Source organism: Vollenhovia emeryi, unplaced genomic scaffold (assembly GCF_000949405.1).
Source record: "Vollenhovia emeryi isolate VEMERY1.0 unplaced genomic scaffold, V.emery_V1.0 DF939225.1, whole genome shotgun sequence".
NCBI lineage: Eukaryota > Metazoa > Arthropoda > Insecta > Hymenoptera > Formicidae > Vollenhovia > Vollenhovia emeryi.
This window is the reverse complement of record NW_011967141.1, coordinates 1,848-12,274: the sequence shown is the minus strand read 5'-3', so window position 1 is coordinate 12,274 and position 10,427 is coordinate 1,848. Positions and strand designations below refer to the sequence as shown.

Genomic DNA, 10,427 nt, shown 5'->3' with positions numbered 1-10,427 from the left:
AAGTGGCATTTGGATACAGTGACAAGTGGCGAGTGACTTTACAAACGGAAGTGTGAATTCGCGAGTGAAGTGGCATTTGGATACAGTGCGACAAGTGACGAGTGACTTTACAAACGGCAGTGTAAATTCGCGAGTGTGTCGGAGGACAGCTGACAATGAGACAACGACACTGGAGAGGAGGACACCCGAATGGAGGAGGAGGCATCGGGCGAATCAACGTAGATACAACTCCGCCGCTGCGCATCGTGTCGGTGAGTTTTTTGCATTGTAAATAAAATTATAAGAAAAATGAAATAGATAATAAAATTGTAAAAAATCACATTGTAAAGAAAAGAGGTGGAGGGCCTCTATAGACTGACTCAATAAATCACTTAACAAGGGCATATCCTGTTTCCTCTTCCTCTTCTATCGATAAAAGTGCCGCTAAAATAGAACGATCGAACGAGCCCGCCGAAGGCGGGCGAAGTTCGATCGAGATTATATTTACCGTCTCGTTCGAAGATGATAAAGAATACCAATGTAGTACTGCTTGTCAGTGCTTAATTCCACAACATATTTAGAGTGCAAGTCATTCAAATTTTTTGGCGCCCTTCCGCCTATCTCTTCCTGTTGCCGCTTGAGCTCTACCTTCATATTGTTTTGGTATGCCCCATTTATGTAACATAATAAAAATGTCGTAGACATTTCCTATATAATAAAGATTGAGTTATTGTCGACAACGTTTTATTGATGATCCTGGGTATACAATTTTTGGGTAGCTCTGAAGGGAGGGACTTTGATCATCTTCGAACGAGACGGTAAATATAATCTCGATCGAACTTCGCCCGCCTTCGGCGGGCTCGTTCGATCGTTCTATTATATTAACCGTCTCGTTCTCGATGATAAAGAATACCAATGTAGATTTTTAGCGTATACAAGAACTCAAATCTTTATTTATTATTTATCTTTTTTATAATATAACTGCTCGCGCAAAGTGATCATTGGATGGTTGTATCGGTCTATTATAAAATCTCATAAAGGTTTGAGATTGTGCCGACCAACCGGCTGTACGTCTAATTGTTGCAATATCAACGCCCTTATTGAAAGCAGCCGACACCGCTGCATGTCTAGTGCTGTATGCAGAAAATTCCTTTGTGTCAATTCCTGCTTTTGTTAGTAAGGATTTTATCCAATGTCCTATTGTTTGTGGACTAGCTGGACCATGTGGTTTAATTGTTGAAATTAATAAACGTTTATTGCTTTTGTCTCTTAAGTTTTTTGTGATTTCTAAATATTCCAGGATGCAGGTTGCTACACACAGATTGGGTTTTGTTTTAAAGAAAGGTAAGTATAAATCGGGTTGGAAGGATCCTGGTCTAGATGTTTTAATCAAGTCCGGTATCTTTATTGTAATCCCAGCCTTCGATCTTGAAATGTTCTCAATATCGATTAGTGCTAGGGTTTGTAGTCTATGAGCCGTTGATAATGCTAACAATGTTGTTAGTTTTTCTGCTGCCTCTTTAATTTTTAACTGAGACATCGGAGGCAGGTCTTTAATGTAATTTAGCACCAGAGATGTATCCCAAGTACTGGAATATTTTGGTTTTGTCGGTTTTAACTTAAAAACCCCTTTTAGGAAACGCGCTATAAGACCATCTTGAGATATATCTCTTAAAGAAACAAGGGAAATCGCTGATCTACTTGTATTTAAGACGCTATATCTTGCGCCATCATTGAATCTTTTTGATAAGAAGCTTAGAATGTCCGCAGTTGAGGCGTTATAAACATCCAGACCTCTGTTATGAGCAAAGTCCCACCACATCTTCAAGGCACTTTGGTATTGATTCAATGTAGAGTTAGTGATTGAAGTAATCATGGTACCCATGGAGTCCTCTCTTACGCCTTTCTTAGACAATGCCGATATGATAATTTTCCTGCCGCCAGGGAAAGGTGGGATATCATATGATGTGTTTTTTCTCTGTAAGGTGATATCAAAAGATGTTTACTTGGTTTAAAAACTAGTAATTTTGAAATAAGAAGTGACTTATATAGAGGATACCATGGTTGTGATGGCCACAAAGGTACCACAACCACCCCTTCTGCTTGATCAAGGATAATTTTTCGTAAAGTACGTAAGATGAGCGCAAAGGGGGGGAACGCGTAAAATTTTTTGTTCTTCCAGGAGACTGTGAAAGCATCTACTGATGATGCGTCTGGATCCGGAAATCTGGAGTAAAACATTTTGCATTTTTTATTTATTCTAGTAGCGAATAGGTCCACCGAGGGCATTCCAAAGTTTTTAACGATTTGATTAAAATATCTATCAGATAACTCCCATTCCGTATCCAGATTTGTGATTCTAGACGCTGTATCCGCTTCGACGTTCTCCTTGGAGGCAATATAAGAGGCTCTAATCCATAGTTTTTTGTTTTCACACCATTGCCAGATTTTTCTCGCGAGCTCGCTTAGATGCGGAAACTGAACTCCACCCGCTCTGTTTACGTAACAGATGGCTGTAGAATTGTCTAACCTTAACAGAATTTCTCTATTAGAAAGTTCTGATGCGAAACACTTAAGTGAGAAAAATGCTGCCAATAGTTCCAGAAAATTAATGTGATGTTTTCTTTCTTCCTCGTTCCATGTACCGTGAGTGCTCATATCATTACAAAAACAGCCCCAACCCGTTCTAGATGCATCTGAGAAAATTTCTAGAGCGTAATTTTGTGTTCTAATAGGGTTGGAACTCGTTATAATATTGGTCTTCCACCACTGAAGGTCATCAAACATTGGTTTATTGATACGAATTTTTCCCTCAAAGTTGTAACCATTAAATTTCAAGGTTAGAAATTTTTCTCTCTCTAATCTTTTACAGTATATGAATCCGTATGTTACTGCAGGGCAGGCCGCGTTCAGGGTTCCCAGTAATTTTGCAAATTCGCGAACTTTGTACCAATTGTTTACTTGAAATTTTTCCAGTAAGGATACAATTTTTTGTTTCTTCTCGTTATCTAATTCCAGACAATAATCCACTGAATTAATTATGAATCCCAAGTATTTACATCTTTGACTAGGTGTTAAGGAGCTTTTCTTATAATTTATGATAAATCCTAGTTGTTTTAGCAGATTAATTGTTTTCTCAATATTTTTACTACATTTTTCTATTGATTTTTCTATGATCAAAATATCATCAAGGTAAATACTGCATGTAACACCTTCGCTCCTTAAACGCTTAATAACGGGTTTCATAATTTTTGTGAAAATGTATGGACTTGTACATAATCCGAAGGGTAAACAATTAAATTGATATAGTTTCTTTTCGAAACGAAATCTTAGAAATCTTCTATCGCTTTCTTTAACCGGAATTAGGTAATATGCATCTTTCAAGTCTAGGGTACACATAAAATCGTTTTTTCTAACTAAGTCTCTAACTGATCTGATGTCTTCCATCTTAAAATGTATCGGGTCTATAAACTTGTTCAGTTCTTTTAGATTGATAATGAATCTATTCGAGCCATCCGGTTTTGGAACGAGGAAAAAAGGGGAAATAAATTGGTCATTCAATTCTGCGCATACTTCTATCACATTTTTAGCTAATAACTGCGCTATTGCAGTCCTGTAATGTGAAGTTTGTTCTGATGACCAGGATGGTTCCTTCAAGATGATCGGTTGTATGGGATGTTCCCTAAACTGAATTGAGTATCCTCTTATACAGTTTAGGATGAATTTATCATCCGTAATTTCCTTCCAAGCCTTAATAAAAAATTTAACCTGTCCCGCAGTAGCTCTTACTTTAATTATTTCTTCGTTGAGGTTCTCGTTTGGTTCCCTGGGTTTTGGGTCTGAACTTGAACATTGGTCGTTTGTAATAGTTCCCCACCTGCCTCCAGTTCGCAGGTGGGGTTCTCCAGTTTCCCTGCCTACGAGGGGTTAATTGAGACTTCTGGGTTTTTTCTAGGTGTTTAAGGCCGCCTACTGCTTTCTCAATAGTTTTGGCTTCTTTAACTAAATCCCTGAATTTTTCTGAATACAGCCATTCATCTGAGACTGTTGTGTCCAGTGTTGGTTTGAGCGACTTGTTTAGCAAGGGAGTGATAAATGATTTTCTTGCAATTGAGTGTTCGTGGAAAATCTCTGTCAGAAGTTGACCTGCATGGCATAAAAGATCGGAGAATTTTTCCTGATCTATACCCTCTTCTGGTGTCTCCAATATCATTGAAATTGCTGCGCCCAAGGCCGAAATTGCCGTTCCTACACAGTTTTGCGTGTTTACAAAATGTTCATCTCTCTTTTTGGCGATGTCTGTCAGAGCTGGGATGATATCTGTATTTAATTTCGGTGCTTCCGTATAAAATTCTTCCTTCCGTGAGTACAATTCTAAGATTTGTTTTTTCTTCGCTTCCGGAAGGCCGTCTTTCATCCATTTTGTCCAAGTATTTCTTAATTCCTCATGAAAGTTAAGTTTTAGTTGTTTAGAATCATTAGGATCTATTCCTAATAGTTTTTTAATTTCCTCTCTGTTAGTGTCCTCATTGGACTGTTCTTCAGTTGTAATCGGAGAACTGTTCGGGGACTGATCTGGTTTCCCAGTCGTATCCTGTACTGAAATCTCTGAAATTTAATAATAACAAGGAATTCAACAACTTATGTAAAGGTAATAGACCGTTCAGCACTTGTGTAGTTTTGTAAATTCTTATTGAATGTAATCATGATAATATTGTTAATACTATTATTCTTATTATTATTACTTAATCTGAGCAGCACTTATTGTGCAGTTTCGTAATAACCGTTCTTATTGAACTTATTTACGAAACGCTCACTATCAAAAACGTGTGGTTTTTGATAACTCAACGTTCGTATGGAACAGGAGAGTACTGATGTTTTTAATGTGAGAGGTACACTTGTTGTGTAGTTTTGTGAAACCAGGTTCTTATTGAACTTGTACACAAATTCTCACTATTAACCGACTTGTGGTTGTTTACCTACCATCGGATTTATCTATTCCCGAGTGGGACAAGATATCCGCTTGACTTGTTGTCGGGAGGGATATCTTTCCTGAGTTTTCTATGAACTGCTTAACCGTATTTGTTAGGTTAGTTATCTGGTTCTGCATCTCTTGGATCTGTTTTTCCGTCCTACGCTCTTTTTTATGTCTATCTCGAGACAGCGATCTTGATCGCTTCCTTTTCTTTGAGTTAGCCATAATCCTTGAGATTTTAATTGATGTTTTTCCTTCTTGCACTGCTGAAGACGTCGTGAAATCTTCGCACAACAAAACAATATGAAGGTAGAGCTCAAGCGGCAACAGGAAGAGATAGGCGGAAGGGCGCCAAAAAATTTGAATGACTTGCACTCTAAATATGTTGTGGAATTAAGCACTGACAAGCAGTACTACATTGGTATTCTTTATCATCGAGAACGAGACGGTTAATATAATTGGTTTGGAAAGGATTCTTATTAACCGAGAAGCAGTTTCACAAACATCGAGTTAACTGCTGACCGAAGGATAATTGATTCTCCGTTTCTTTTCTAGACAACAAAGTGGAAAAAGATAGGGAATTAACTCTGGTTAACAGTTAACCGACGTTTATGAAATTGGCCCTGTACGGGAATTCTCTAACTTGCTATCGAGGTTTTTCGATAACGTTAACTAGGAGCAACCAATGAAAATCTGCGTCTCTTTCGAAGATCGTCCTCGCCATTGGCTGTCGCCAGTTAACGATACCGAAAAGCGCCGATCGCAAGTTACAGAATTCCCGTACTGAAAGGATCTTTTGCACGGCAACACGGGCACTGTTGTCGACAAAAGAGGATTCGGAAATACGGGCCAAGGTGTTTCCTAGGTGTCGTTGAAAGAAATATGGTAAAGTCGAGCGAGAACGAGTCCAAAGAGCATGATTAACGGCGACCGACCGTACTCGTGGGAGTCGCGGGCCGCCGCTGGCCGCCGCTGTGCGCATGAGCCGGAGTACGGTGAGAACTGAGGAGCGAGCGATCAGTGAAAGCACTCGCAGCCTACTTCGCGGCTAGTCGACGGCAAGGCATCATGGCGATTGGTTAGGGCGCGCATCGCTCGGAAAATTCGTCGTGGTATCCGTGTTACAATCTCGCGTATCGCGAATTAATCGCGTCGCAGCTCCCGTCAGATGACCGCGTATCGATCTCCCATTGCGCAGTAACGTCCGTACGCGAATGACACGATGGTGAAGTTGACGGAAGAGATGGTCGTGGCTCGCACGCGAGTGTCGGACTTTTCTGCGGTGAAGAAGCTCAATTGCTGGTGAGTGTTTGCATCGGCCTTACGCGACAGGTCTCCTTCGGCGGCGCGGCGAATTAATTCGCGGCGACTCGACTGCTCGCGGAGCGATCGAACGTAGCGTCTCGACGTAGCCGCGCGTACGACACGCGCGAACAAGGTTATCAAATTTTTCTGCCACGGGAAAAAAAGGGAATTATGATCACCCGAGCGTGACTAACTGCTATCCGCGTAGACACTGGCATGCGAAAGAATACGTGGAAAAGTACTCGTCGAGTAGCACTTTACATGCAGACGTACGCCGAGTAATGTCAAAGTGCACAGCCAATTTTTGAGGAATTTTTATAAACGCTGCTTCAACGACGAGCGTTTACAATTGAAAGGATTGTTTATTCTTTTGTCCTTGGAGCGAGACGCTCTTGTAAAGTTTGCCCGTCTAGTTTGGAATCGCTTGAGATGATAAGTTAAACTGTAACAATACTTTTCTCCTTGTATTCAATTGAATTAACATATTTTTTACACAGGGGAACAGAATTAACAGATGTTAGCATCCTGAGAAAGATGAAAAACGTGGAAGTGTTGTCACTGAGGTGAGTTGAGGCTTGTTGAAGTGGTTGGACAATTACTGAAACCAGAAGAATGTTAAGATCCTTGAAATGTTATTTATTGCGGTGTAGCAATTTGGAGTAAATCCAAAAAAGGGGGAGCCGCAGTGCTCATTAGCGAGCAGTTTATTGCGCAAAAATATGTTAACTCTTTCTATTGACGATCGTGATCTAAGATATTTTTCATCTTACGAAAACGTAGAAGCTGCAACGTGTTCCTACTTTGGGCATGATTGTATTAAACTCATGGTCACAGCCCACAACCTCAGAAGTTGTTCTGCCCACACACGCTTTGAATTCATTGTGATTTGCCTGAGTAATATTGAAAAATATGAAGATCAGTATCTGGAATATTTGAAATCCAGTCTGACGGGATTGAAGATTCTTATTTTTATTTTTATATAATATTAATTATAGAACAGGATATAAAGTTGATCCTTTCTTTTCGGAATAAAGGAGAGAAGTGGCAATAAATATAATCCTAATGAATCAGTTTCCTTTTCTCTCTTTTATTCGAAACAACAATAATAATAGCGTTTACATTTATTTCTAGCATAAATAACATTAATACACTTGCTGACTTTCAATACTGCCACAAGCTCCAGGATTTATTTATAAGACGAAATAATATCAAAGATTTAAATGAAGTCTGCTATCTTCAAGAATTGCCTAATTTACGAAACTTGTGGCTCGGTGAAAATCCATGTGCAGAGAAGGATGGGTAAATACTTAAGTAGATCTCGTCAAACAAAAGAAGTTACGAGAATTTTATCAACTCACTGCTTTGATAGATATCGATCAGCTGTACTTCGGGCTTTACCAAATCTCGAGAAATTAGATGATAAGATAGTGACACCCGAAGAAGTGCAAACTGCGATGGCAGTAGGCCGACCTTTAATACATCCTCTTGAAGTAGATGCTTCTCCGCAATCAGATGTAGTAAGCCCTGAGGTGAGAATATATTTTCAATAATATGCAATAATAGCGAAAAAAGTTAATGCAATACTAAAAGACTTATATGCAATTAATATTCACATTATTTCATCAATAATTTTCTATACTTTTTTTTATATGCCTTACATCTTAAAATTAATAATTGTTCGTTTGATTGTTATTAAAACTTACATGTATTAATTTCAAATTATATATATATTTTTTTTAATGCATTTTTAACAATCATTGAAATGCTAAATGACATTTATACTAAATTAGGATATTGCAATTGAGTACATTGAAGAAACTGAATTGGGACGATCTAGGCGATACAGTTCTTCTAGCGACCAGGTAATAACGCAAATTAATGCATTCTTTAATGTCCGTTACCAATCACTAAAATAGATTAATTGGCAGCTTATGAGATGTAGTATAATTATTGAAACGTGGCAATATACATGCGTGTACATGCAGAACATTTTTCAGAGGAGCTTTGATGAGATGCAGCACACACATGAAGAATATGACCCTGACAGAAGAAACGCAAATTATAATGCGTCATCGTCACAACATTACTCACAAAATAATCAATATGCATATGAGGTCAGTCATGCATATCATCGATTTATAGGAGTACAAATATCTTTTAATAATCATTTCTAAAAGTAAATAACTTTGTTAACAAAATGTAGCTAATGTGCTGGGAAATTTTCTTAATGCGTTGTAATACCATTTTTAATACAATACTTTCATATTAAAGTAAAAGTAATTAATCCATTAATTTGATATTACTGATCATATCGCAACTAGTTGAATTTAAAAAGATCTCAAATATAACTATAACTTAAAGCCTGTCTTATCGCCTGATTATACTAACAGCTACAAAATGGACAGTCAAAGAATCAGAGCAAAGATGACACTGTGTGTTCAGAATTACGCAGCAACAATGAGACTGTGGCCACTAACACTCTTGAAATATCCAAGGTACATTTAAGTACAGCACATTTTTAAGCGTATTTGCGATTCTCGTTATTCATATTATCCATAATAAAATAGGCAGTTAAATATATTTTATATATCAGCAATACTGTCATGTATTACTATGTTAGCGATTACGATTGGATAAATACTCGAATTTAACTCGAATGTTTTCTGGCTACATTGTATAACTGAGCTTAGGAGACATTTAATGCTAAGTAATTTTTTTCAATCGCTTTAGCACGTCACCTAACATATTGATCAATATAAAATTTGAAATTAATAAGATCTAATAATAGTCTAATTTATGAAGCGAAAAATGTACACATTCGTTTTGACTGATAGCCGATAGTTCGGAAATCACAAGTTTGTTATTTACAGAATAATTTGTTTTAATTATGATAAATATAAATAATTCTATCAAATGAGATAAATATGAACATGTTAAACATAAAAATTAAAAAAATCTAATATCTAAACTGATTATGTTTTATATTATCTTGTTAAATTCAGAATAAATAAAAGACATTAGTTTTTACCTATTAACGTCTTTATGTCAATAATATGAGATGGAAAGTCTACGGCTAAAATGTAAAATAATTTGTTTTAAATTTACGTAGCACATATTGCCTGCTGTCTTATAGAAAATGATATTTTAGGATTACGATGAACGTCCAGTAGTACAACGACATAATGGAGATTACGATGAAAGGCGAGCTTATTCCGAGTATGGAAACGAAGTATCTCAACGCATGTATACACCAACATCGCAACGTACGCAGTATGCTGCCAACGACTTTGCAGATGACAAGCGTAATGACAGAAATAACTATAGCTATGATGAAAGAACAAGATTAGAATATGAGGATTTGCCACAACCTCCTTCAACACCTCAAGCAAGAAGGGTGGCAACGCATCCCAACGAAAGGGTTAGATTCAAATAAGTGTGTTGCTTTCATAAAATATTTAGCCCGATGCAGGCTATAATATTTAGCTGGCCAGACGTTGTAACACAAAGCAATGTATATAAAAAGTTTTAATAAAATTACCATGTTTCGATACAGGAAGACCCAAATCAACCCGGTGTCCCCGGTTGGGTGAGACATTCCGATAAAGACAAATGCAGGAATCAATTTCGCTATCACAGGCGGCCAGTAACAAGGGTACGTTTTACAGCTCTTGTTTTTTTTCTAAATAATTAATGATAAAATTTGAAATGTACTTTTAATATATACTTTTAGAATTCGAATATATTATCTGCTGTTCTGTGCTTGGTTAAGGAGTTGGATTATCCAAGTTTGGAAGTGGTAGAAATGGCTGTTAGAAATCGAATGGACGAACTAGAAGAATGATGTTTCTGACACCGTCCCCAAAATCCACAGGGGACGGTCGCTCTCTCCCATATCGGCAGCATGTCTTCTGTTCCCAGCCCGGAATTCTCCGATTCGCTTGATTCGTCTACCATAACTTTGAGCCAATGCGCTGATAACGATGGGAATTGCAATAATGACGAACATCGCATACTTGACCATCAGTTACTCGAAGAAAATAACGATAAGAGTCAAATTCAACGAAGTAAATGTGCCGAAAAAGTTTGCTCAACACACAGCCCGAAAACAGTATCGATCGACCCGAGCCCGAGATTGCTCGGAAATAATCAGTCCGTATACAAAATCAAA

General features: G+C 37.8%; 2 protein-coding genes across 5 annotated transcripts; one reads left to right on the top strand and one right to left on the bottom strand.

Moving 5' to 3' along the window:
• Window positions 1-949: 949 nt before the first annotated feature.
• LOC105560706 lies at window positions 950-5,179 on the bottom strand. The gene is made up of 4 exons (XM_012010058.1): window positions 4,963-5,179; window positions 3,857-4,587; window positions 2,065-3,666; window positions 950-1,957 (listed from the first exon to the last, which is right to left on the bottom strand). Exons 1-4 carry the CDS (start codon window positions 5,177-5,179, stop codon window positions 950-952), a joined length of 3,558 nt encoding a protein of 1,185 aa, XP_011865448.1.
• Window positions 5,180-5,934: 755 nt separating this feature from the next.
• On the top strand, window positions 5,935-10,120 carry LOC105560637 (protein C21orf2 homolog). 4 transcript variants are annotated; one of them, XM_012009912.1, is made up of 10 exons: window positions 5,936-6,256; window positions 6,757-6,822; window positions 7,391-7,558; window positions 7,629-7,788; window positions 8,050-8,121; window positions 8,257-8,373; window positions 8,650-8,754; window positions 9,408-9,677; window positions 9,813-9,911; window positions 9,990-10,120. In XM_012009912.1, exons 1-10 carry the CDS (start codon window positions 6,177-6,179, stop codon window positions 10,098-10,100), a joined length of 1,248 nt encoding a protein of 415 aa, XP_011865302.1. In that variant the 5' UTR covers window positions 5,936-6,176; the 3' UTR covers window positions 10,101-10,120. The 4 variants fall into 4 exon arrangements, with proteins under 4 accessions (XP_011865305.1, XP_011865302.1, XP_011865303.1 ...); XM_012009913.1 differs by lacking the exon at window positions 8,050-8,121; XM_012009914.1 differs by lacking the exon at window positions 8,650-8,754.
• Window positions 10,121-10,427: the final 307 nt, after the last annotated feature.